Below are 27409 nucleotides of genomic sequence, written 5' to 3' on the forward strand. Positions count from 1 at the left end.
TTATGTTTGCTTGGAAACAGCTCACCCATTTCTTGGAAAATGAGTTGCGAAGTTATGAATTTACTTTGAAAAGTGAGCACCAAATAAACAGTCCATGTAAGAGGGCCCCATACCTTTCTCAGCTCTGTTGTGTTTATGAGGTCTAACGGTTAAGTTCGAGAACTTATTGCAACGATGTTGCTAACCGTTTCTGATATCAGATGGATTAGTCATTATGAATTTGTACCAACTGGACAGTTAACCATGTCGACTTTTTGGAAGTGCTGAAAAGGTTGCGTGAAAAAGTTAGACGACCTGAACTTTTCGCCAACAATTCATGGCTCTTGCATCACAACAATGCACCAGCTCACATGGCACTGTCTGTGAGGGAGTTTTTAGCTAGTAAACAAATAACTGTATTGGAACACCCTCCCTACTCACCTGATCTGGCCCCCAATGGTTTCTTTCTTTACCCGAAGATAAAGAAAATACTGAAAGGAAGACATTTTGATGGCATTCAGGACATCAAGTGTTATATGAAGACAGCTCTGATGGCCGTTCCAGAAAAAGAGTTCCAAAATTGCTTTGAAGGGTGGACTAGGCACTGGCGTCAGTGCACAGCTTCCCAAGGGGACGACTTCAAAGGTGACTATAGTGATATTCAGCAATGAGGTGTGTAGTACTTTTTCTAGGATGAGTTTGCAAACTTAATTGTCAGGCCTCGTGTTCATCATCAGCTTCAGCGGAACATACCTCCATTGTCTAAGTTGACACTTTTTATAGCCAGCAGCCTGGCAGAGAAGCTGGATGCTTTGCTCTAAGTGCGGGCTGCTCAGGCAACAGAGGGTACTGAGGGACATGCCCTTGTCCTCAGCCAACGGCCCAGGTAATAAAACTGGGTCAGGTGTTGCTGGGTAACTAAGAGTCTTTTTTGGAACTCCTGCATTGCCATTCGTTAGGATACTGGAAGGATATACATTAACTAATATGTTAGGCCAAAGATTGAGTTTATTCCCATTGGGTCTGTGATCTCTTTGACAGTCTCTTTGTTACCTCCTCACCACATCTACCCTCATTCTTGCCACCAGTCTGTGCCTCCTGAGAGGGTCCAGGGAAGCAAGGAGTGTTTGCTGTGTCAGATCCTCAGATGTACTACCTTCAGCCCAGTGGGACCTGGTTAGCAGTTCCTTACTAAATGGCAAGCCCACGTGAGGTGAGGCACCTTAATCAATATCAATAGGCCATTAATCAGTATGATTTGTCAGTATCTGACCCAATTAAACCTTATTAGAGTTACAAAGTCCTGCTTATATCAGCAAACAAGGAGAGAACACATAATAATTAGCATCTCTTTGATTTCTTAGAACTCAGAATGCCAGAGTCTAAGCCTAGCCTTTCATTTTTACATGCCCTGACGAATAGTTCCATTTAAATGTGTATTTTTGACCCTGAGCTTCAGTTAAATGCCAGAATGACGTAGAGACGTAATTGAATCCTCTCAATACCTGTGACGTATGTGGGTAATATTCCCATTTTACAAAAGTGAATCCTGAAACTCAAAGGTCTTAAATTACCCACCTTAGGTTCCTCAGTTGGTGAGTCATAGTGTCCATAGAGCCCAGATTTCTCTGATTTAAAGTCCAGAGCTCTTTTCTTTACATTATAATATATGGAGTAGTTAATCTCTACCAGGGGAATCAGGTCTAGTGTGTTCTAGTCCATCTACAAGCACAGATAACATTTGGGCAATTTGCTGTGCATTTACCAATAATGCATGTTGTATATTTTTATTTTTATGGACTCTCTTCTAGTTTGGTTTATTTCCCCTCTCATATGGTAAAGTATAAAAAGCATGGCCTCTAGAGTCAGACAGCCCTAAATTTAGATTCTAGCTTCACCATTTACTAGCAGTCTAATTTCAGATGTTAAATCACGTTTCCAAACTTGAGTTTTCCAATCTATAAAAATGGAGTAATGTCTGCTTCATCGGGTGGCCATGTTTTCTTATCTATTGCTGAGTAATCTTGGGTGCGTTCTTGACTTCTTTTTCTCTCATATCCCACGTGTAGTCCATGAACAAATACATGAACTCAACCTACAAAATATCCAGAACCTCCTCCCTCCTGCTACTCTTCTCGTCCATACCACCCTCCTTTTGCCTGGATGACCCTAAAACCTCCTCATTGGTCTTGCTTCCACTGTTTCTCTGCAGCTGTCTCCACATAGTAGCCAGCCTCCCAGCTGACTCGGAGTAAACGCCGTCCTCTGAAGCCTACAGCGTCCTCTCTGACCCGGCTCCATTCTCACTGATGGCCTCTCCTGCTCGCTTCCCTTGCTCACTGTGTGGCATGTTCTTTCTGCAGATGTATGAGTGGCCTACGCCCTTATTTTCTTCCTGTGTTAAAATTCACCTTCTCAGAAAGGCCTTCCCCCACAACTGTCGGCCCATGTAGTGGGTGCTCAGCAAATGTGTGTCAGATGCGGGAACCACAGCGAGAGGCAGCGTGCCCTGCTCTGCTGCGCCTGAGCCTCCCAGCTCCCCCAGGGTGGTGTGCTAGCTACTGTGTGGCCATGGGCTCCCTCCTTGGAGTGCTTAAGAGGCGTCTTAATGCTTTTACTGACTGAGGAAATCTGTGAGGAAGGGTGAGCAGGTCAAACAGTAGGCCTGAGAAATGACCCAGTGGCTGTGGGAGACTTCTAGCATGGTGGGAACAAGATGAAGTCAGCCTGACCCACTCCCTTCTGTACTGAGGAATTTTACCTGGACAAACAAAAAAGGGATTGGCTTTATAATGTCCTGTCTAGGAAACACCTCCCCCTGAGGGGTACTGAGCAGCCTGGTTGGCAAGCAGTGGTTATGGAGACAGCGAGGGCTTGCTCCGTCCTTTCTGTGCAGGGCTTCCTGGGGCTGACCAGGGAAGCAGTCCGAGAAAAGCAGCACTTTGGGTTGTTTTTAAGCCAAGAAAGCCAAGCCAGTCAGCGGGGGAGCATGGGATGGACAATCCCACCGGCTTTCGCAGGCTCAGAAGGAACGTTCTGACATCTGTCCCAGGACGCTGGAAGTAGGCAGGGACGAGACTTACCTCCGTTTGCTACTAGGTGTAGAGCCGAAGCCCAGAGTAACTAAGGAACCAGCAAAGCTGGAACTGGGACCAGGCCTGTTCATTCTCTTTCCTATCTTGCCAACAGAGTGACGTTTGGCCTACTTAGAGTTTTATTGCTTTCAGATTACTGTAACTGCTGAGGTATGGTGGAAAATATAGTTAAGATCAAAGAAGGCCAGGTTCAGAGAATTGGCCTCCATCTCAGGCTTCTTGGATCCTTGACACTTATCTAATTTTTAAATCACAGGTGCTGGTTATTTCTTAAGTGATCCCTAAAAGCAGAAAAGACCAACAGCTCTGGCATGTCAGGAACCCCCCAAGATGGGCTTCATTGAGATTACTGTAAATCGGGTACAAGTCAGATTCTTAAGCGGTTAATAGAAGTTCTTGGGACACGAGGTGAATTTCCTGTGGATTTCGTGCTTGCCCTTGAGGAGGCCAGTGTGCTGGGTTCCCTCTCTTGGGAGGCCTTGGCCACGGATGTTCGTCAGATAACTTCTCCAGGCATTCGCTGTTTCCACAGGCCTCGCAGTAGGACTTGATTTTAGCTGTTTGATCTCAGGGATAGATCCCTCCTTCCCTCAAGGGAGAATACGACATTGGACATAATCCATAATTATTGTTAGTTTGGGTGTTTTGGAAAAAACCACGACTGGTAGAGGAGATGATGGCATAATTTAGGGCAGTTGAGCCTGTGCCCTCTTTAAGTAGGTTAGAGAAGCGCCTGTGCAATTAGTAGAACTTCACACGTGGTAATCCTGGTGTCCGCTTGGGCTGCTTTAGTGGACAGGAGGGCTGGGGTGGGGTTGGTGCCATTGCTCTGCTGTCACCTGAAATGCATGTTATCCAGGCTGAACTGGGGGGTGGGATGGGCTCTGAGTAGTGGATGGGGCCCTCGGATCTGTTCGGAGTTGGCTTCCATGGTGACCGTTCAACACTCTCTCTCACAGCTGCTCCTGATATCACTGGCCATAAACGGAGCGAGAACAAGAATGAAGGGCAGGATGCCATGATGTACTGCAAGTCTGTGGGCTACCCCTACCCAGAGTGGGTGTGGCACAAGAAGAACGGTCCGCCCCTGGTGAGTAGAGGGCAGCCCGGGCTCTCTGTGGTCCCTGGAATATCTCCTGTCGAGGTCCAGACGTTTGGGCCAGTGGCTGCAACTGCTGTGCTGGCCTGGCGTAGGCCACCCTTTCTCGAGTCATGAATCTGGAGGTCACTGACAGGCTGTCCAGCATGGAATCCCTGCACATGATTCATTACAGCTGTCTGTCTGGTGAGGGACAGACTGCTTGCCGACAAGACAGGACACTGAAAGCTAACTCCAAGCTGAAAACTTATACTGTTCTACCCTAAAGAAAATACTGTTCTTGAAGTGTTTTTAACGTACCTTTCTTATCTGGGGGGGAAGACAAGGCAATGAGAACAATTATTAGAATATTCCTGGAGCACAGGAAGTACTGCTTAGGAGCTGCGGCAGCCTGACGAGGCCCACAGGCCTCCTCACACATTGGACATCTGGTCAAAGGAAACATCTTTTCCCATCTGTGCCATGACTCTTGATAGTATTGGGAGAGGCAAAGCTTTAGAGTGTCATTTTCTCTGATTTAATGGCGTTTGACCAGTCTCCTTGCCTGTCAGAGGAACGGCACGGCACGCGTTGCCCCTGTACTGAGGCCTTGCACGCCCAGCACTGTACTTCACAGGCGTCCTGGGGTCAGTCCTCAGAAGCAGAAGGGGCCCTAATCCAGGCTCTTCGGACGGGTGTAAATTAGGGACAAAACCAAAGTTTTATATTTTCAGTCCATTTTCCTTCCCCTCTCATTACCTGTCTCAACAGTGACATGTCAGGTGGTGATAAGGACTAGATATCAGGAGCCTTGAATAAGGGGAGTAGGGTGAGGCATGGAGAGGTGACGATGCCGTGCTGAGTATTCTCAGGGCAGGCCCTGGAAGATGAACAAAGCATTCAGCATTCTGAGGTGCTGACAAGGAAATGCCCATTTCTCTTCACTGGGCCCAGGTGGGAGGACCCTTGAGCTTCTGTCGGAGCAGATTGGGAGTCCTCAGTGGGGATTTTCATCTCTCCTGTTCTCATGCTCAGGAACTCTTTTGAGAAACATTTAAAATCAAACATGATTACTTCCTCTTGCTTTCAAGCTGTATATCATTTGGGAGACAGAAAACTTACGAAAGGGGGTGGGGGAAAAGAAAAGCTATTTCTAGGTTGATGCCTTTGAAAACCATTTTGTTGAACAGCCTAAACTTTGTTGAGTGCTGAAATAAAATGCTTTCAACTTGTTCTAGACACTAATTTCAGCAATTCTCTAACTTGCTTTTCTGGTCAAATCATAGCTTTGTTGGACCCCTTTGCGTTTAGTCCAGTCCATTCCAGTTTCTCCTCCCATCCCCTTCCCGTCGCCTGCAAGGGGCGTGGAGGATTGTCCTCTCTCCGTCTTCCTGGCTCTGCTTTCTTCTGTGGGGGTGGCAAGGGTGACAGGTCTCACTCATCTGACTCTTGTTGTGCACTCTTGGTTGTTGCTGCGTCTGTGGCCTCACCTGACTGGCCTCTGTGTGGCAGGTATTCAGGTGCTGGACCTCGTGGGAGCTTGTGGGAGTTCTTTAGATGGCCGTTCTCAGATATGAGAGAACTTTGAGGGAACTTCTCTGATGCTTCCTTAGCTCCAGCCACCGGGGAGCTGGTTCTGAGCTGCTCACCTGGAAGGCGGGGGGCCCCCTAACGTGGAGGAAACAGGAACAGCATAGCTCTTCACATGTGGGAGTGTGGGCTGCTCTGCCTTCTCTCCCAATCATCCTGCTCCCAGTTGAGAGGCGTAGTCTCCTGCCTAAACAAATCCCCACTGAGGAAGAGATTTTTCTTCTTGGTACCTCCCAGTCTTGCAGTCATTCTCTTGGTGCCTGTTCTACTTGGCTGTCGGGTGGAAGGCTACAGAGCCAAGTGTAACTCTTTTCCTGTTACCTTCAGTCCTGTCTTCTCGTTTATAGATTGGGAAGGGGTGTTGTGGTTTAGGTCATGACGGGATAAGATAGCCAGCTCCCTTTCAATAAGCCCTGGAAGGGCTATCTGCCCCACCACCTGTTTGTGCCTTTCTTTTTTTAACGATTCTGGGGTATTTTTATGCCTCTCTCCTTAGCCATCAATTCCGTGACAGTAGGACAAATCACACTGAATATCTTATGCATTGATTGAAAAGGTGAAAGTTTCTTGCATATGATAGTGTTGAAAAAATACCCATTGAGGGCATGTGGGCCAAAGGTGACACTAATTACCTCTGGTCATAAATGCAAGACATGGAACTAGTGGGTGAGTAGAGCGGGGGTGGAGAAAGGTGGCAGCTTTACAAGACTTAGAGTTGACGTTTCACAGAGTAACTCTCTTGAAGACTGTGAGTTTCCCACTTCAGCCATATGCACACTCAGGTGAAGACACGCTGTGTGCTGTGGCTGGACGTCACTCGGGTCATCTTCCCGTTTCCTCTCTACTCCTGACTGTGCTCTGGTTGTTGCATGACAGCTGACACATGAGTCAGTTTGCCCCTGCAGTGTCCCCTGAGGCCGGCGGCGCTGCAGGCGGCCCCGCTCCACGCAGACCCGGTCACGCAGCCTCGTCTGCCCCCCCATGTGCTGGAGCAGTCCTGCCCTCCTTGCTCAGCTCTCCTTCCTCACAGTTGAGTTCAAATGCTAGCTCTTAAGCTCTCCCTGTGTCTTTCTGGCAGGGGCCACTCACTGTGCCCTGCGGTGCTGTCCACGTGCCCTCTGTCAGGCTTTCCATCCTTTCCCATAAGCAGCCCCTTGGAGGTCTGGTTCTGCCTTGGAGCCAACCTCCTCGTTCATTTCTGTGCCATACTTTCCCCCTTTCTATCTCACCTTCCCCTTCATAGGATGAACGTAGTGTACATTAGTCTTTGTTCAGTGAATAAAGTGTCCTTTAACCCTGTAGTTCTGTATGGAAAGGGAAACTCTTATTACTGGGAGCGCATTCCTAGCACTGTTTGTAGAGGAAGTTGAAGGAGGCTTTCCAGACTTCTCCCGTGTGAAGTAGCTATGCTGACCCGGAAGTCATCAGACAGGCTTGAGGTCACAGCCCTCCTTTAGCGTCTCCTGTGGCCATCACTGCTGGGCTCTGAAGTCGTGTTTCCTGCGCTTGAGGGGGTCTCTCCCAGGTCTGCGGGGCAGGCCCTCCGTTCTCTCATGGGGGGGGAGTGGGGAGGACCAGCGGCGGGGGCTTTACTCCTGTCAGGCGCGTGTTGTTACTGCGGAGAGGTCGTGATGCGGGCGCCACGTTCCTGGGGCAGAGGCGGGCTAGACACTGCCCTCGTCCCAGCCAGTGTCCTGCTGAGAACGCACTGCGACCCCCGCCAGGCTCGGCCTCCCTCACCCTCCCGTGTGCTCTCCTCCTCCCTGGCCCCGAGCAGGATATCGCCAACACCTCGGGCCGCTTCTTCATCGTCAGCAAGGAGAACTACACCGAGCTGAGCATCGTGAACCTCCAGATCACAGAAGACCCGGGCGAATACGAATGTAATGCCACCAACGCCATTGGTACTAACTCCGCCGTCACCATCCTCAGGGTACGCAGCCACCTGGCCCCGCTCTGGCCTTTCCTGGGAATTCTGGCCGAAATCATCATTCTCGTGGTGATCATTGTTGTGTACGAGAAGAGGAAGAGGCCGGATGAAGTTCCTGACGGTAAGAGCACCCCGACAGAACAGCTGTAATGTTGGCGTTGGTCCGGTGGGCGGGGTCCAAGCACCCAGAAAGGACCTTCAGGAGGCTGGGATTCAGTCCCAAGAGGAGGGAAGGAGCGCTCTTACACTGGTTTCTCATCGCCCCCCTGAGGGGCCGCCCCCCAGAGCTCCGATTATTAGCCGTGTCCTTCCATGTGGGTGTTCTCCAAAGCCCAGTCCCGTCTGCCCTCAGGCCCCCCGTGGGGAGCGGGCGGCTGGCAGCCTCTGTTCAGTTCTGTCCTCCTTCAGGACAGGTCACCAGGCAGATTGAGCAGAAGGAGAGCCCAAATCAAGCCTAGAAGCACCCCACAATCGCAGGCCACCCAGCCTCTCGGGGTTGCGTGGTGTGGCCCTGCTTCGGCCAGCCTGTTCTCGGGAAGAGCCGTGGGAACAGGCCAGCCTGCGGTTCCCTCCATTGCTTCCTTCAGTAGGTTTCCAAGGTTCTAGGTGCGGGCTGGCGCCTACCTACCGTTCCACTTTTCTGTGCCTCACAGAAAATGACGGTGGAGAGTGTCTGATGCACCCCCCGCCCCGCCCCCAAGTTTAAGACAGACACAGCTACACAGTACGGCCTGAGTCCATGCCCGAGGGGCGCCGTCAGGCTGACCTAGAACCAGAGAAGGACTTGCGCGTGGCAGCAGGCCCGGAGAACTGTTGAGCTTTGGCGGGAGCAAGACTCTTAGATTATTGGACGCGCTCAGAATCAGAAACCCTGGGAACCTGTGGTATGATTATTGTCCTGGACATCCCGTTTGTAACCCTGTGGTTACAGTCAGCAGGAGCTATGGCGGACTGTATCAGGGGTACCTCAGGTTCCTAACCGGCTCCCCCCACCCTGCCCTGTAGCATCACCAGCAAAACCAAACTAATGGGCCAGCCTCCATTGCCGCCACTTGCCTGTCACTAGAGAGAAGGGGGAGGCCAAGCTGGGTGATGGTACGATGCCGGCTGTAGTCAGGCCGTTCCGGGCCTGTGCTTGTGCCCTGGTCCCGCGCCCTGCCACCACAGTTGTCCTTGTCCCTCTGGCTGACCAGTGGGACTGCAGCGGCCACTGTGTGTTGGGCGGAGCACTAAGTAGGGGTGGCGCTCCCTCAGAGTGCAGCCATGAAGGCTGTTGCAGACTCGGACCCTCTGGGAGCAGCAGCCACTTCCTGTCTTTTCCTTCCTTCCCCGCGGCTCCGAATTCTCTGCCTGCGCTAAGTAGAATCTATCATACGAGGCTGGTGAAGGATTTTTGTTAACACGATGGATGATCGATGCGCGTGGGAAGCACTGGTGGAGTCCCCTCCAGCTGACGCTGCAAATGACCTAAATGCAGGAGAGGGACAGGTGTCAGCTGCCGCAGGCTGGCCTCTGTAAGTAGGGTTTCCAGGCGGGAATTCCCGCCTGTTCTCAGGAATTTTTTTCGCTTTCCCGTTCCCGAATCCGAGATACAGGGATATAAACTGTTTTCTGCTCTCCATGATGAATCGTTTCCACCAAGTAATGGCCCATACTACCAACCACGTAGGTTCAAGGAGCCGATTTTCCGACCAAATTTTATCAGAATTCAGGAATGGAAAAGCGAAAAAAATTCCCGAGAATGGGTGGGAATTCCCATCCGGAAACCTTAGTGATAAATAGGAAAACTGTCTAAGAGACATTGTGAATGTTACGTTTATTGGGTGCTATTGGGTTCAAGAAGCTGATTTTCCCGATTTCCTGAGCAACTTTTCTCGGGATTCGGGAACGGGAAAAGTGAAAAAAGCTGCCTGAGAATGGCAGGAATTCCCACCTGGAAACCCTGTCTGTAACTGAGTGCCCGTTGCCTGCAACGTGAGAGCGGTCCCAGGATGCTGTGGAGTGAAACTGCCTTCTCGGGTTCTCATGTGTGCACAGTTCTCGGGCCTGCCACCCATTGGGCACCCACGGCAGAGGAGCATTGTTCAGAGCTGGGAGCAGAACCTGCTGACTGGGTCCAGCGCCGGCTCCTTGGAGCAGTTGTGCCTCACTCCTAAAAAGGCCTTTTCTGTCCCCTCAGAATGCTTTGGTTTTGCTAACTGCCACTTTTCTCAGCCCTCTGGATAGGTTGAGAAGCAAAAAGTCAGGTAGCAGAAGGCAAAGATGGGCTTCAAAACCAGATCTTTGAGACAGGCTCCTACTGCGTCGGCAGAGCAAGGCACTGGCCCTGCCAGACAAGTCCCTGGTCCCTGTCAGAGCCGTGGCTGGCCCCTTGCAGGAAGCCCTCGTTTACCAGGCTGCTGCCCCAGCCGGGGTGCAAGACCGTCAGGCTCCATGGCTATTGATTTCAAATGGGGCCAGTTCTAGGAGACATCTGTGGCTGGCAAATCTTCTGAACAGCTTTCTGGAGGGAAGATACCTCTTTTAAGCTAAATTATAGACAGTGGGTGAGTCCTGCTTTTATAAAAGACATGACTGCAGGGTAGGTGCGAAGTAAACCCCCTTGCCTTATCTCTTGGAAGAATGATGCGGGCAGCCTTTACTTTGTTGTTGAACTGGGGTAAAAGATCTGGGATGCTGGAATTACTGCAGTGTTTGCCTTCCCTCCGCTCCCGTCCTGGCAGCCAGTGTGGCCCAGGCTCCACTGCCCCTCTCCACCCACACCCCTGCCCTGCGCCAGCATTTCCATCCCATAGTTTCCTTCATTGTCTCTGCCTCCTTCTCTCCAACTCCTCCTCTGCCTCCCCCTCTTTTCTACTGCTCTCCTGAAGTAATCATTAAACAAACACAGCAAGTTGATCGTTCCTCAGTGAGTTTTCCTTAGGCTGTGGCTTTTTCTTTTTGGGCCAGTTTTCCCTCGACTCCTATGCAGCTTGTATAAGAGCGGATTTACCACATATGCTTTCTTTCCGTCTGCCCCTCCCCATATTTACAGAGAGGCATCTATTCCTTTTTGGAATGAGTGATTTCAAAACATGTCTAATAGAACTCGGGAGTTTTAGAGGTGATGAATTTTTACCTATTAGATAATCATGTGTGGCTCTGTGCTGACTTATTTATGCCCTTGTGAAAATGGATTTTTATAGGCCTGACATGCTTTTTCTCTGCCAAATAGGTACTTTATTATCAAGATATACCTACAATCTTTTTCTGACTCACTGAACTTTGTTTTCTTTTTTTTCTGGAATTTTTTTTTTAAGTTTATTGGGGTGACAATTGTTTACAGTAAAGTTAAATAGATTTCAGGTGTACAATTCTGTAATACATCATCTATATATCACATTTTGTGTTCAGAACTTTATTCATATTTAAAAAATTCATATAAAACTCTTCATATGTGGGCAGTCTGTGAGTTCTTGGTAACTCGGCCCATTATTAGAAAAGTACTAAGTGAATATTATAAAGGTATAAAAACACAAATTTGAACTTACAGAGTTTAGTCTGAATATGTTTTGCTAGAAAAGCAGATATTGCTTTAGATTTCTCACATAGTAAATGCTTAGCGTTCAGGCTTAGCTGCTTCCAGAAGAAACCAGGCCCGAGTCTTTTTGTCTGCTGGCGTGTATGTGCTCAGCCCCTCTTGTAAGTGAAGCACATGCAGATCCCTTTAAGCCTGTGAGGGTCTCAGAATTGGGGCGCAGCGGCTTGTCTTGGAGATGGATTAGCTGCATGTCACTGTTTACTTTCAGTGTTTTCAGGAGAGGTAAATCCTGGACCCAAATAAGGGCTTCGCTTTTTAACTTTACTTACCTCTTGACTACATTCTCTGAAAACATTAACTGGTAATTGTGTGAAGGACTAGGTCCAGCACCTCCTAGCTGGACACGTGCTGGGGGCACACCTTCTGTGTGGCGTCCCTGCTGACTGAACCCAGAGAGAGATTCGCGTGTGCTTTCAAGTCTCCCCTTCCCGGTCTCCTGCAGAGATGGGGTGTGGGTCTGCTTACTGGCCGGGGCCTTCCGTTTACTGCATATTTCAGTGACCGCAAATGAAAAAAATAGCTGGTTTAAGAAAAGGGCTGGTATGAAAAAGAGTTTTCCTATGTTCACGTGAGGGGGATAATTTTTATAAGCAAGTCAAAGGGGCTCTTCCTTTAAATTACTTCCTTCCTTTGGGTAGAGACGATATTTGAAGTTTTGGTCGGGGTCATTTTTAGTCACTCTGATATATCCAGACTCTTAGACACTTTGAATTAAGAGCTGTTCTAATGTTCTAAAATCTATTAGTTGGGCAGAATATTAATATTTAGTAACAGGAAGCTTTCCAACACGCCAGGAATATTGAAAAAGAAATGCGACTTTTTAAAACGATGTGCAACACACACATTCGTTGTCTCTTAACTAGGGGTCATTTGGATCAGTAACAAGGTACCTTGTGGAAAAAATACAATAGGTCCTAGAGAGGAAGGACATTGGAAGTAACCGTTCCTCTTTCTGGGTTAATCTACTCCGCTGAGATCACACAGACTTTAAGTGTGTTTAGAAACTATAAAACCCCATCTTCAGTGACATGATGGCAGTGAACAAGGAGCTTAGACCAGACAGTCCACTCCTGGTCCTTTTGACTTTAAAGCCATGTTTTTGGAGGTGATACTGTCTCAGGTATTCCATTATCTACTAGGCATGGCTGAGGGCCCTCCAGATTGAGGCGGGTATAGGGAGCGAGAACTGGAGTGCGTCCCGTTGGGAAGACGGGGTTCAGATAAATGTGTGTGCAACGGGTCCACCGGGAACGTCACTCGTAAGATGGATTCCAGAAGCATCTTGTTCCCCTCTTCCCACAGTCCTCTTCCTCTCAGCTAGCCAGTGGCTCTAACACCCAGGTGGAGAGAACAGTCATTGATTAATAAGCAGCTGTCTTTTGGCTGAGGGTTTGGGGGTATGTTGATACTTGTCGGTTACTATGACTTCTTTTTTTTCCCCCCTCAATTGCATCAAACCCTTAAAACATGGTGGTAAGTGAGCGATATGCATGCTTTTGGAGTTTGTTTAATCTCCGCTTCAGTCTATACGGTGCACAGTTCATAATGTTAACACTTTTCAAGTTTACTTCATTCACTTTCACAACTAATTTGGATTTCAGTTTGCTGTTTAATCCTCATTTACTTTGATTTTTGTACCTTTTTTCTGTAGTTCTGTTCTTTCCCTCTCTCCTGATTTCTGTTAGGGGTCGAGTTGTTTTTTGTCTGACCTGTAAGGGGAGAGTGGTGCTTTCTTCAGATAGCAATTTAGTCCAGGAAAATTGGAAACATGAGGCTCTTTGCTCCTTGAAAATGTGAAAGTGGATTTGGGAAGACAGCGATGAGGGAGGGGCTTGTGTGATTGCGACACTGGTGGGAATCCCCACTGCGCCCACTGGCAGGCATGGCAGCCACGCCGAGCTGCCCGCCCACTGACCCCTCCTGAGCCCCATGCATGTCGGCTTGTTGGCTGGACAGTGGCGTTCCCACTCAGACACCAGGGCAGCCCCACTACGAAGGGAAGAAGAGCTCAGTGTGACATGCTGGGGTCGGTGCTGACAGCGTCATGCTTTGAAGAGAATTAGCCTGGCTACTGCGATCCCCCACCCCCTCCACCCCGCTTTTTCGTTTCAAGTTGGGAGTAGATTGGTGATCAGCTGTCTTGCTTGAGCATTTTGTATTTCTGGGTACACAGCCAGAGCACTAAAACCATTCTGAGTTTGCTCTGGTGTCTTCTCCTGTACGTCCCTGAGTGCTTGGTCGCTAGCATGTAGCTGAGCTGGCTTGGCGGGGATGTGACAGCATTAGGGTGTGGTGGCGAGGGAGGATTTAGGCTGGGCGTGTGTCTTAGTGTAGCTCTCCACTGCACACAGCACTCAGACGGCTCGGGTGTCCTTGAGTCCTAGTTTGTTCTCTGTATCTGTTTGATAGTGTACTTTTGTTAGAATCCTGTGGACACTGGTGTGTCGCTAGACTATTGTTTGGGCCGATCAGTCATTGGTTTGCGGTTAGTTTTGTTTCGTTTCGTTTTTTCAATCTGTTTTTTGCTCCCGTCACTGTGTGTGCTGGCGGTGGCTTTGCCTTCCGTTGCCTCCCTCAAAGGACCAGGTGGAGCAATGTCTCCCTGTGACAGACATTCCTCCTGACGCGCGCTCCTGCGGCGGGGGCCTCCACTGAGACTGTAACCTCCATACTGCTTCATGTGCACCACGCCCTTGTGGAATCCTGCTGACAGGTTTTCTAGACCATTCTGAGCCAGGTAGTCCACCCAGCTTTTGTAAAAGCAGCAGCAACTAAGAGTATTTTACTGGTTCCCTCCCCTTTGTGGGCTTTGTTTTCTTTACAAACCATTCCATTATATCCCTGCTTTAAGGGGACCAAGTTGCCCTTAGTTGAAACAGGAAAGAAAAACTTACAAATCAGAATCATAATACCAATTTAAGAAGGCTTCTAAACTCAGATAATGGAAGCTTTTTTGATTAAAAAAAAACAACATATTCCTGGCTTACCTGGGTGGGGTCTGGTTCTGGCCAGGTCACAGCCGTGAGCCTGTGTATCTGAAGTCTTTCTAGAGGGATGTCACCACTCGCCAGCTTCTCCGCTGTCGGAACACCCTCTGGGGTGCATGCACTTGTTGCTGACCCAGAATCGGGTACAACTGTGTGGCTTCCCCTTTCTCAGTCTCATTCTCCAGACTGAAGACTTCCTTAAAGATTACAGAACAGCGAGAATAGGTCCTCTGGGGACGTGAGGATGTGGCTAACTGAATAGAACACACACGTCCGTCTGTATCGCAGGACTGAGCTAACGTGGTGCATGCATTCACCACAAGAAAACAAACAGCAGGATTTTACAACTGAAATGTTGGTTTGTCTTCTCATCTATCTAAGAGTGAAGCACTGGAACTTGGGGACAAGATGAATATAATGGTATTGCAGCCTATCTGTCCACTACAGTTGCAGTTTTTCATGACAAGCATTCAAAGTGTTAACTAAAACCATTGAAACAACATACCTGCCATTAAAAACGCGAATCTAGAAGTAATAACTCCATGAGTGTTTTGCACCTCCAGACGGAATGGCCTTGAGTAAATGCTATGAACAGCCATGTCTGCCACTTGCCATTTGCTGTGCTAGTGATCTGTATGCAGAGTCTCACGATTTGTTTTCTTTTCTTATCTCCCAATGGATTCTTAAAAAACTGAACGCCTGTGTAGACGATGAACCAGCTGGGCCAATGTAAGTACTGTATTGAACATTCAGTCAATGGTTGGTGATGGCATTATTGTGCTTGTGTGGTTTACTGAAATGAAGTAGCTGAGATGACGGGGAAGACAGCGGACACGAACGGTGCCGTGTAGAGCTGTCCGCCTGGCAGGCAGCTGACTGCGGCCATTGATTCCCAGGACAGGCAGTACAGTTTGTGGTGGCCACGCAAAGGGGAGTGCCGTGCAGAAACACTGTTTAAAATCTTGCATATCCCATCTGCTTCAGTTCATAATGTGGGGAAATGACCAGTACATCTGAGACTTCAGGTTTTGTTCAAGTTAATTTCAAGCTGGGCTATAGTGTAAACCAACTATGTGGCCCTGTTAACAATTCTGTGTATCCAAGAGATGGAACTACAATTTTGGATCAATCCAAGATGAGCAGAATCTCCTAGGATGGGGGACTAAAGAGTGAGAGGCAGGCAGAGGGCACAGCGCTGCCTGTTGTACCTGAGTAGCTCTGATCACTTGAGGAGAGAGACAGCGGAGTTCGGTGGAGAAAAAGCACTGTCCTCACCTTTGTAATAAGTAGACGATCGTTTATTGCTCACGGGGAAAGTGAGCTGCGTACTGTCTGCCATGGGAGTCAAAGGGTCTGTTGGTGGCAGGTGTGGAGCACTTTCCCCAGGGAACTGCAGTAAACTGAGGACACGGGGATGCATAAGTGAGAGTCCTGTTTCCATGTGTCACTCTTTCAAAAGTGCTCCTGACTTTAACTCTTGTCATTTTCCCTCCCAAGGAAAACCAACTCTACCAACAATCACAAAGATAAAAACTTGCGCCAGAGAAACACAAATTAAGTCCTACTTAGAAAGTAAGTATGGCCTTCCTTACAAGTCTCAACAGTCACTCACCCACGAATGTGCCTCTGCTGACCTTGTACCGCTCCGCGGAGCGTGCTGTCACGCTGCATGACCCCGTGGAACCGCTGTCCGCCCCGTGTTGCGCTGGAAAGGAGCATTTTCCAGCTGCGTTCTTGCACATATTTACATAAATGCCATTTCAGAATATGTATGGTTTCCTTACAGCTTTAGAAAGAGGGAAAGATTAAATTGTCACCTTAGGTGGATTATTCCCTGAGGCCAGTCTGCCAGCCGGGCGCATGGAGACCAGAGTGTCACACCACATCCCTGAGCGTGCTGTTTGAGATAAAGCTTTGTTTTGTGTGGCACTTGGTGTGGTTTTCAGCAACAGTGCACATTCCTTTTTAACTTCCAAAAACTCTTTCTCCACAGTACTTTAGGTTCCTGAAACTGGTGGCAACATGACCTGCTCAATTTTCTGCTGGGACCTCTGGGTCTGTCCCCTGTAAGCGAGCGGCACCCCAGGGACTGTGTAAAGCATGCCTTATTCAGCCTCTCCCGCAGGGCGGCCGCGCCAGGTACCTTGTAAACAGTGCTTCAGTGTAGAAGGTGTAAACTACTTTGGGCTTGATGTGCTGTGAATGTTGCTTTCTTTTCCTTTATTCAAATATTTAAATAGAAGTGAAAAGGCCCCATGAGGATTGGCTCGTGCATGCGCCATTTTTAATGCAGCTATTAAAATTGGTCACGGTCTAAAATGCACTGCTGCCATCTAGTGATGCATTTTTGTAAAGTACAGCAAACCTGCAGATATATACAGTATATAAATATATATATATATTTATATTTTGGGGGTGGGAGAAATCCAAAATAAAATAAAAGCTTGTTTCATTTTTAAGCTGCTGATATTCATTCCTTATTGTATGTTGTCAGAAGAGGAAATTGTGCGGTTCTGATACCTAAAGATGAGTAATATAAACTGAAATCCATCATTTCAAGGGCTTAACCTACGACTGCCAAGAAGCTGGGACAGTTCACTGACTGATACAATGAATTGCAGTATATACGTATGATTGCTTTTCAAGTGATTCTTCTTTCTTTGGTAAATCATGTAAATTCTTAAATCCTTTTGCACTGATGTGCTGAACCTTATTGTACATTCAGTTAAGGCAAACGTTTATAATTTCTGTTTTCTTTCCGTGACCTTGAAATGTCCTAGCATGGTATTCTATGCAACCAGCTGTTCTTGGGGGTTGACACTATTTTTCACATGATTTTAATGGGTGAATGTAGATTTCTCACCCGGCAGGGCTCTCACGGTCTATTACCGTAGATGCATGTGCTTGTGTTTTGTGTAATTGTTGAAGTGCAATGATGTATAAAAAAGTGGATTCACCTGTTTTTAAAAATAAAACATTGATAAAAGGTGTTTGGAATAATCTTTATTCTAGTATTTTCTCTAATCTTAAGGAGGTAGTACTTTTCAATGCTTTCAAGCTCTTTAGTTCTCAGTATACACAGTGCTAATTCCCACCTCCCGTCAGCTTTTTCAGTTCCCTTTCCACCTCTTCCACAAAGGCTGGGAAATGCTGGTCCAAGAGGCACAGGCGCAGGAAGGGGCCTAACTCCTCCACGCTCCACGCAGGTTGTTCGTAGACAAGGGGCAGCTCCTCTGATGTCAGGAGAGACTGTGGGGAGCCCAGAGAGTAGCTTGTCAGAGGCTGCTGGCAGAGGCCACAGCCAGAACCACAGAACACAGAAAAGCTTTGCCTTAAGGAAAGGCTAGGGAAACACGCATTAAAAATGAGTGTTTGTCTTAGCTTTACCGAGTTCCTTTACATAATATTTCCAAATATACGTGTGATAAACTTGTATCCTTACATATTTCAAGTGTATTAATGAGATGATTTACAAAGTTAAAACCCTGCTTTAATGAAGCATACCGTGCTAACATTTAGTGGATTGGCAAGAAACCTGTCAGGGAGTGAACTTCACTAGCTTAGTTAATCTTCCCCGCCTCACAGATGGGGAAATGGGTGTGAGCAGTTTACCGCGTGGAAGCAGGTTCTGAATGTAAAGAAGAGTGGTCACCCCAAGGACACAGCTCACCCGTGCCTGTTCCTGGTCCTGGCCAAGAGGTTTGACAAATACAGAAAAACGTGACCATCAGCGCAATCAAGACACAAAACATTTCCATCACCCCCCAGAAAATCCCTGCATGCCACCTCCCCTTGTTGTCAAACCCTTACCCCTGTGACCACTTCTACTCCAGACCGCACAGCTGTGCCTTTTCCAGAATGTCACATAAATGAAGTTACCTACTGTTGGGCATTTTTTCACGTTTATTTGCCATCTGTATGTCTTTGGTAATTTGCACTGTTAAAACCAGTTGAATAAGTTGCCAATATTTAAATATTAGGAGAATTCAAATAAAAGTCTGTGCTTGGCACTTTTGATGACTGGGGTCTGGCTCCAGCTACGCTTGGTTGTTTGCTGCAATCGTCTTAATTACTCCTGAGATGAATTCTGTTAGGTAGGTGGTTTCACACCCTCTCTATGGACGGCAGGGTCTGCTGTGCACTGTACAACTGACATCCCTCCAGGAACTCTACAATGAAATGTACTTTTCTCAACTGAAACCAGCTTGTCAGACTCTCCCTAGAGGTAGAAAGAAGAGAATGAAAGTAACAAGGAGCCTGTTCTCCAGTAAGAGCCACTGGCAGCGTGGCAGTTTATTTCCTTCCAAACTAGTGTGTGTTTACTACAAAAATCAAGTTATACATGCTGCTTTGTAGCCTTTTAAAAATTTAATGTACTGTGACTGTCTTTTTATGTCAATAGATGGGGATATACGTCACTTTCACTGACTGCATTTGTATCCCACTTGCGGTCATTCCGCATTGGAACGACTCTCGCAGCGAACGAGTCCCAGTTCTGTGACTAGAAACAACACCGACCAGTGTCCTTACTTAGGAGTGTAGCTGAAACAGAAGGACAGGTAATAAGATACAACATTAAATTGGACCTGTATTGCTAAATTGCTTTCCAAAAAGTTTGACTTCTATTCATAAAAAGACTTCCAGAAGGTGAGAGCAAACAAGTAACATGTCTGAGCTCCCAGTCTGGTGCTTTTTCGTGTTTTGCGTGGTTCTTCTATACTGTGTAAACAAACCAGGCTAAGATGCACCTTTTATAGCAGCAGCCATCGCCTGAATCACACCCTGCCTGTTTCACGTGTTTCTGTGCCTCTGCTATGCTCACCACTCCGGTTTAGCTAACCTCTGACCCCGTGCAGACCGGGCCTGTGATGTCTGCCCTACTGCTGGCCAGCAGCCTTTACACTTTTCTGTCATAGTTGCTGAGTTATTAAAAGAAACCTTGAAAGGTTTTTTTTTGTTTTTTTTTTTTATGATTGCCCATTAATTTTGAGTTAGTGGAAGCCAGGTAGAGAAAACACGTATATTTTCTTTTTCATACCACTGTTAGCACAGTTTGATACGTTAAAAAGGAAATTTATCCTTGCATGTGGACGAATTCCATATTCCTACGGGCAATGTTATGGAAAGTGGAAGCTGCTGGCCTGAGCGCCTGCTGTCCGCGCCATGGGCGCGCAGTGAGGCAGCAGGGGCCTGAGCTCCCCGCAGAGCAGACGCCAGGTGACAGACTGAAGGGGTGGGTTTTGCAGGGCCCGAGGTGAGCATTGCGAGGTGTGTGGGGACAGCTGAGTCCCCCCGGGTCTCCCCACATCCCAGCTGAGGTCTCAGCACTGAAAACTTGCCTCTACAGAAACCACCACTGGTCTGACTCCACATTTATACTGAAACTTGTCTAAAAGTCCCCAAATTTCAATTAAATTGACATTCTTCCCTTTACTCTTTTGGGGAAAGGGATCAATTCTGTATCTGCCCCATTTACAGGCGGACACTCTAGGCACAGCTCCTCTTCCTTCCTTAGGAGCACAGCTCAGTTTCACCTCACGTAGCCACAGCAGGCAGAGGACGACGGCCTGTCTTTCCCAGCCCGTATGGTAAGGCTGCAGGCTGCTGGTCCAGAACGAGGGAGTGAACGGACACATTCTCAGGATCACTGTTTCATGACAAGACGACAACATGGAAACAGGCCCTACCTGCGCTAAGCGGGTCACCGAGGTCCTTCCTGGGGCGCTCGTGCCGGCCGGTACCCACTGCTGCTGCTCCGGCTGCTGCTGGCACTAAGGAAACACCCTGCAATTAGGAGCGTAGCTGAGCAGAATCATAAACAACAGGCCATGAAAGAACTGGAAACAAGCGTTCGTGCTCACAGAAGAGACACAGGAAAGATGGTGGAGTCCCTGGCTATGTGGCCTGCCCTGTCCACAGCAGACACGCAGTTTAGGTTGGGCTCCTGCTCTGCCGGGGCTTCCCCCATTATCTGACAGGCTCTTCCTGCTGCCTCTGCCCCACGCCACGTGTCCTCTGGGACCACGTGCCCAGCTTCTGATGACCATGGTTTGTCACCTGGAAATTACTACTCAAGTAATACAAGTTCATTGCCAAATAGCAAAGCAGGGAAAAATCCCCTACAATTTTAAGATAACCATGTTTTTAATAAAACGGGGTTTAAAAAAAAAGCTGATCAGACCTTCTGAGGGAGTGATTTCTTAGCCACTGTGGTGACAGAGGGATGGGAGCCACAAAGGACAAGGCAGAGGTCTGGCCTCTGAGAGCCCACAGCAGTGAGAGCCTGACCGGAAGCTGGGGCTGAATGAGAACGAGTCCTGGGATGGAGGCCAGTCAGGACCTCAGGCTGGTGGGGACTGTGCCAAGCACCACTGCAGGAAGGTTTTAGAGTGAAGGCTGTTTCAGAGGAAGCTGTCAGGTGAGGGCGGGTGCGGAGCACGCGGGTACCACGAACAAGGTATAGAAGGAGCCCGAGGGGCCAGGCTCAGGGCCGCTTCCCCTCAGCCTCCCCCAGCTGCGCCAGGACACCCAGGGCGGCTGCAGTGCTCGTGTCCAGGCCGGTGTTCCTGCGCCAGGTGTGAGCTGTGGTGTCAGGAGAGACCAGGGCCCTCTCTGGAAGGTCCTCTGCCTACCAGCGGTGTGCGTAGCTGGCAGAAGTCACAAGTGCCAGCTTCTGTTTCCGGTCCTACACGGACGCTGACTGGTGCTAGTCAGTAAGGATGAGCAGAAAAGTTGGTCTGGACACGTCAAAAATGGGGTGGGGGGCCAGAGAGGAAGGAATGAACAAACAAAACTAGTCAAAGTCACTCACTGAAATCAAAATGAGCAAAAAGGAAACGAATCAGGAGTCCTTAGGTGAGACCAATTTCTGTCTTCAGTTTCCTCATCTATAAAAATAAAAGACTCTAATGCCTAGTGTTTTCTTCCAGCTCTGATATTTGATGTTTTCGTTGGATACATATCAATTCAGCTAAAATTGCATTTTTCAAACAACTGGGAAAGACATCAACCAAAAGCCATGTGTCACCAACACTAAACAGAAGCCACATGTGACGAAGGACCTGTGACTCGGGGGAGGGGAGCTCCAGGATTAGACCAAGTGCACAGAGGGAGGAGGGTTCTGTGCACAATAGCTGGAGCCCCCAGACCTGCGCTAACAGAAGAGTTCACCTAGGAACTGCCCTCCTTTTTCTTGTTTTTCCTGCCCCTCGCTCCATGGGCTGGGCTGTCCCAGAAGCCCTCAGATTGAGAACACCTGGTTAAGCCACAATTAGCAAGATTACAAAGCTGATGAAAAGTAAAAACAAAATATGAGCCAGGAAATGATTCAAGAACTTGAAATAGACATGAAATTATCTCGATCTGCAAAAAAAACTATTTTAGAGAAATACATAGTTATTGGGAAAATGACAGCAGACTGCAGGAGGTGCCTGGAACTTGGCCACAGCTCATACCTGGTGAGGGAGCAAATCTGCAGGGCAGCAGCTGCGAGCAGGCCTCGGGCTGGAACGTTAGGACGAGCAGGGTCTGCACCCCAGGGAGGCCCCCCAGTGGCTTATGTAGTCTTCTGCTCTGCCGCTGCACTCCCTCTCCCGCCCTGCGGACTCGGGTGCTGACACTTGCTAACTGACCAGGATGCTTATAGTTCATTGGCAAGAGAAGGCGGATCTGAGAGGTAACGGGACTGGCGTAAGAGGAGTAATGGATAATGTTACGTAGGCATCGACCAGGCGCCATACTGGGTGCTTTCTACACGTACTGCAGTTCAATCTGCTCATCTCACAGGAGGGTTCAGTGACATGTGTGAGATGCAGCTACTAACTGGGCCATGGTTCAAACCTAGGTCTTTCGATTCCAAAGCCCCGTGGCCTTTGCACAGCGCTCTCTCATCTGCTCAGGACACCAAACCGTGGCTTGGAGGAGTCCCTGAACACAGAATCGAGAGAAGACACGATGTCTTCCCAGCCCCTTTGGGGATATTTCTACCTGGATATGTGGACTGGCCTTTAAAATCGGAGCTGGAGCCTTCATCTGCTGCTGGAGCGCATAGCTGCAGCCTACATTTGTCACGTGTTACAGCTTATCTTTTTATATTTAGTCAATTGTGCAGCCAGATTTCTCTTCATGACCTTTATAAGGCCCAGACCCAGTTTCCAAATGCTGGGACCCTATTGGGTTCCTGTTGCACCCCATGCACTGGGTCCTATAACGAATCTAATAACGGGTCAATGAAACCTACAAAACGGCATGTATTCAAAGGGCAAAGGATCATAAGCAACAAAGTACCTTACAATAAACCAGCCGTCCCAGCTGCAGGGAGGGGCCTTAGAAGATAGCAGGGGCTGATGAGCATAATGTTTGAAACAAGATCAGGGTTTATGAGAAAAGCAGCTTTAGCGCTGACACCTTCACAAAAAAAAGATTATGCAGAAACAAAGGAAAGAATCCGAAAACACTGAGATCTGATTTGGCAAACAACACATTCAAGAGGAAATCCTACAGCACTTGCTTAAAGAAAAAGACTTCACGATAAATAATGTAAATTCATGTTTGCCTTAAACTGTGACTGACAAGAAACTTGGTGATAAAACAGCAACAATGCATTCTCGTGGTCCAGTGAGTTTAAGGAGACCTAACAGAATAAAGTGATGGGAAGCCATGTTTGGAAAATCATTTCTCAAAGTAGAAAATAAAAACCCAGCTTGACACTGGAATTTCATCCCAAGAGCAGAGACAGATGCTTACTCTACTAGCATTTGGGACCACGCCAAAGGACGCGAGAATGTGGCCTCCTGGGAGAAATTCCCCAGAAATTCTCAGACTTCTGATCACAAATTCCTTTACACTCTCACAAATTCGGGAGGCCCTCAAACAGCTTTTGTCTGACTTACACCTGTCTATCTAGTATTTATGTTAGAAGGTTAAACAATTTTCAATATTAATTTATTTAAAAATAGACCCACTGTTTGTTTAATGCTTAAAACATTTTTATGAAAAATAAGTATTTCCTAAACCAAAATCGTAGTGATTGTTGCAGACGCCTTTAGTGTCTAGCTTAATGGAACACAGGTGGAATCTCCTGTCTCTTTCTGCTTCAATCTGCTGACACATGTTGCTTTGGCTGCAGTCCATGAAGAAAATCTGGTTCACACAGATACACAGACAGAAAAGGCAGAAGCACTGTAAAATAGCCTTTTCAGACAATTGTGGACATTCTTTGATATGACACCAAAACTCAACAAGTGGCAGTTTCTTAAAGGTTCGTTGCGACACAGAATTTGAAATCCTGGCAACGAACTCACATTAAACCCGTGGTCTCCTCTGCACTTTGAATGGATTTCTTATCCATGTGTGATTTTGAAGCAGCATGCATTTGGCCATTGGGAAAATACTGGTTCACTGAACTACACAGATCTTCCAAATGTTGAAACATTTTGTCGTGTCAGTATTTAGAAAATCAAATTCATTAATAGCACCATCAGAAAAGCCTTCTGGGTTAGGAAGCTGTAAAGCCCAAGTGGCTCATACAAGTTATCCAAGATTCTATTAATCACTTTTACTTCATAAATACTATATCAGTTTTTTCCTGAAATGATAGGGCCACTTTATTCATTTCTGAGACAATATCTACCGAATACCCAAATCTGAATAACTAGTTTGTCCGCCGTTTTTTCAAGTGACGATGGTGTTTCACGAAGACAGGCCAGTTGAGCTGCCAGCCCAGTCAGTCCCACAGGTGCTGCCCGAGGACGGCCATCAGAAGGCGGGGCTCTAACGCTCCTTCTCACTGCAGGTGACGGGTGAAGAGTACGGCGCCTACTGGCACAGCTGGGACCACTGCCTTCGTGCGGGTTAAGGTGACGGCAGGTTCACTCACAATGCTTTTGTCCCATTGACGCAAATATGGACAAAGTGAAAAGGGCAAATGTCTTCATGTTATTACAAAAACAACATGGGCTTTGTGGACCCCTGCAAAGGTTTCGGGGAGGGGTCCACGGCCCACACTTGGATTACCTCGCTCCACAGTGACACGCAGAACGCAGCGGGGACCCGTCCCATGTAACCGCTGGGATCACAGGCAGCCACGAGAATCGGCCTCTGCTTTCACTAGTCACTCCGTGTCTCGGCCTCCGCTAACCCACGCGGCCCCGGTGCCTGGCCGCCCACAGCGCCCTCGAGCCTACTCACTCCGGGCCGCAGGGCGCCGCTCCGCTCGCCCACCTGCCGGCTGGCCCCGTCGGGCTCCTGGACCGCCGTGTACTGGGCCAGGCTCCGCACGCAGCTGCCGCAGTGCTCCAGGGCCCGCTCCGGCGACGCGCCGCCGAACTGCACCCGGAACATGCGGCTCTTGTCCTGGTGACAAATGACAAGTTATTCTCAGTGACCCGTCGCGTCGCTTGACTTGTGTGTTCTGTAGGCGAGTGGCCCCCTTGCTCGGCGGGGCAGGGATGGGGTCAGGGAGCAGGACCCTAGGCTGTCGGTGTGGGGAAGGAGAGCCAGTAACTCGTGTTCTCCCCACTCGTGGGCGCCGCTCCTCACACTCAAGTCATTTCCCTCAGGGCCCTGAGCAGGTGACCGCACTGACTGAAGCAAAAGATAGATGTGTTTTCTTCCTTTGGAATAAAGATTTCATAGCTTTTATTCCTTAGGTGGAACATCAGTGCCGGTAAGACCGCACACACCTCGCTCCAGAAAACTTTCCTACCCCTGAGTATACGAAAGAGGTAGACGCCACGTTAACAAGCCAGTGAATTCAGAAAACAAGCCCGCTGCCACCTCCTGGGTGTCACGTGAGCACGCTGTGCTGGCCTTGATGCTCAGAGGCCGGACGACCACACGAATCACACGTGGCCTTTCATTTGCTCTATAAGTTACGTCCCTTGACCAATCAGCAAAGGTGGGAAAGATGCAATTAAAACGTTTTAAATCTGGCAACTACATCACATTTATTTGATTATAAGTTTACAAACAGGACTGCATTGTAACAATACCAACAATAAACCCATTATTTTAATGGAAGTAGTTTCCTCTTTTTCTAGTATAATATTCTGCCTACTGGAGAGCAGTCCGTTTACACAAAAGCCACTCCAAATAGGATCGTATGTATTGTGTACCTTCATTCAACTGCTTCTGTAAAGAAACTCAGACGCACACCGCGTAACGACCGCACTTTCCACTTACTAAATCCACAAATCACTGCTAGCTGCACCGTATACCTCACCGCACGCAGCAAACTCCTGTAAGCTCCTCTAAGCCCACATTCCTTGCTTCTCCCGTTCCCAGTTCACACTATTTCACAGGTTTGGATAAAACCATCAGGCAAAGCCCGTGCTGAGCAAACTCCTGCCATGGCTTTGTGGTGCCATGTGTCACATTTGGAAGAACAGACACTGCTACCCCTTCCTGTCACTGTTGGGGTCTCTACATTTTTTTAATTCATTTAATTTTTCCCCTGAGTATAAAAGTGACCCAGTATTATTACCCCCTCTAACAATGCAAAAAAATATGGAAAGGAAATATTCTGATATATACATATATGTTAGAACATATCTACTCATACATAAATATATACATTATATGTCACATATAGGTTATATATTATATATTTTACACTACTGTCTTGTTACTCATTTTTTATTTAACAATATATATAAAAATAGAAGTATATTTCGTTACTCTTATTGGCTACAGAGTATTCCTTTAGCTGACCCCCTACTGACAAACATCTACTGTTACTTCCAGCCTTTTTCCCTGTTACAAACACGGAGCTTTGGTGAGCACGCTCGTCCACACATCTCTGTACACAAATACCTGAAAACAGACTCGTCTGCTCAGAGGCCCCGTGTGTCGTGGTCCCCAAAGCCAACCTGTCTGGGGCGAGGCTGGTACCACTTCCCTCCCAGCAAACATCCCTGTGCCCATTTCCCAGTGCCCTCCAGGGATTCCTAAAGCTTTGAAATGTTTTTAACCTACAAGGTTAACATAGATTTTTAACTTAGAATTTCATTTCTTTGATTACAAGTGAGGTTGAGTGTTTTTCTTCTACTTATTGGTCATTTGCAATTTCTCTTTCGTTAGCGCCTGTTCATTTCCTCAGCCACTCTTCTCTTGGATGAGCAATCCCCAAATGACTACGTATCACTGAAAGCTCCTTTCCCTGAGGAAGGGGAAGAACTGATGAGAGAACCACACACTCAATGTCTGGTGAGAGTGTGGGTCTTCCTTTGTGAAACTGGGCTGGTTTATTGTTTACAACTACTCAGCTGTTTCCAACTCATCCAGGACAGACTCTGCATGAAGACATCTATATAAAGTACCTCTATACTAGCTATTTCTATTACAATTCGGTAATTACACAACCTTTTGAGAAACAATAACATTCAAAGTTGTACCTCATAGCTAGATGACAAATTATATGCAGAAACAGACAATTAAGTATATAAACAGGGTAACAATCTCAGACCAATTATGTAAGTCTAGCAGCGTCTACCTAAGAATGACTTTGGACAGTTAGGGTTTCTTTGGAATGTAGTTCTAAGCAATAATGGGAGACTGGATGTCTGACAGCCTGACTGAAGCCTTGCTCCACGTTTCCTTTTGTAAAATTCTCAGATAGAATCGAGCTTATCATCTGAAGCCAGAAGTGCCAGGTCAGTACATGAGGACCTAAGATAAACCATCAGGAAAAATCTGAACATGCGTTATAGCTCCATCCCACCACCATGGGGTAGCACAATGGAAAACTTGCCCCTGGGTTAACAAAAAGGACTCTTACATTGAAAATCCTGATGAGATTTATTTTTATGCCATAATTAAAAGTAAAAAAGACTTTTTAAATTATTTGCTGTGAACTGTTGTGGGTGTGGGACCAGCCTGTTTCTGGTCTCCAGTCCTCCTCCCAGTCTTGAAGTGGCTTCTTTATATCCTTAGTTACAACACTGCTGTTCAGCTACACTTTAGATGGTTCTCCAGATTGACTGTTTTGTAACTTAGTTGTAATTTTGATATGTTCATGGGATGAGGCAAGCACAGCATTTACATATTCTGCCATCTTGGATCTCTCCCCCTCTTTTTGCTGTTCTGACTGGGTGTTTCTGCTACCTTGTCTTCCAAATTGCTAATTGGATCCTCTGCTTCATCTAATCTGCTGTTGATTCCCTGTAATGCAGT

The 27409-nt window shown here is 47.6% G+C and overlaps 2 protein-coding genes across 6 annotated transcripts in view; one reads left to right on the forward strand and one right to left on the reverse strand.

The window, feature by feature from the left end:
• The window catches only part of NPTN (neuroplastin), a 64469-nt gene extending 47230 nt beyond the window's left edge, over positions 1–17239 (forward strand). For 3 of the 5 annotated variants that reach the window (XM_081050321.1, XM_081050324.1, XM_081050323.1), the window contains 5 exons: positions 4034–4164; positions 7520–7793; positions 14947–14968; positions 15737–15811; positions 16233–17239. In XM_081050321.1, the coding sequence (XP_080906447.1) occupies positions 4034–4164; positions 7520–7793; positions 14947–14968; positions 15737–15797 (488 nt within the window). In that variant the 3' untranslated portion in view covers positions 15798–15811; positions 16233–17239. The remainder of the gene's footprint in view (positions 1–4033; positions 4165–7519; positions 7794–14946; positions 14969–15736; positions 15812–16232) is intronic. The other 2 variants (XM_081050322.1, XM_081050325.1) reach the window with 1 other exon arrangement.
• An 84-nt stretch (positions 17240–17323) lies between these two features.
• Positions 17324–27409, reverse strand: part of REC114 (REC114 meiotic recombination protein) — a gene marked incomplete at both ends in the record, with an annotated part of 79926 nt that continues 69840 nt past the window's right edge. The window contains 5 exons of the mRNA XM_081048288.1: positions 17324–17488; positions 19927–20010; positions 20872–20945; positions 21694–21907; positions 24428–24592. Of these exons, the coding sequence (XP_080904414.1) occupies positions 17324–17488; positions 19927–20010; positions 20872–20945; positions 21694–21907; positions 24428–24592 (702 nt within the window). The remainder of the gene's footprint in view (positions 17489–19926; positions 20011–20871; positions 20946–21693; positions 21908–24427; positions 24593–27409) is intronic.

The sequence above is a fragment of the Rhinolophus hipposideros genome (assembly GCF_964194185.1).
Source record: "Rhinolophus hipposideros genome assembly, chromosome: 5".
Classification (NCBI taxonomy): domain Eukaryota; kingdom Metazoa; phylum Chordata; class Mammalia; order Chiroptera; family Rhinolophidae; genus Rhinolophus; species Rhinolophus hipposideros.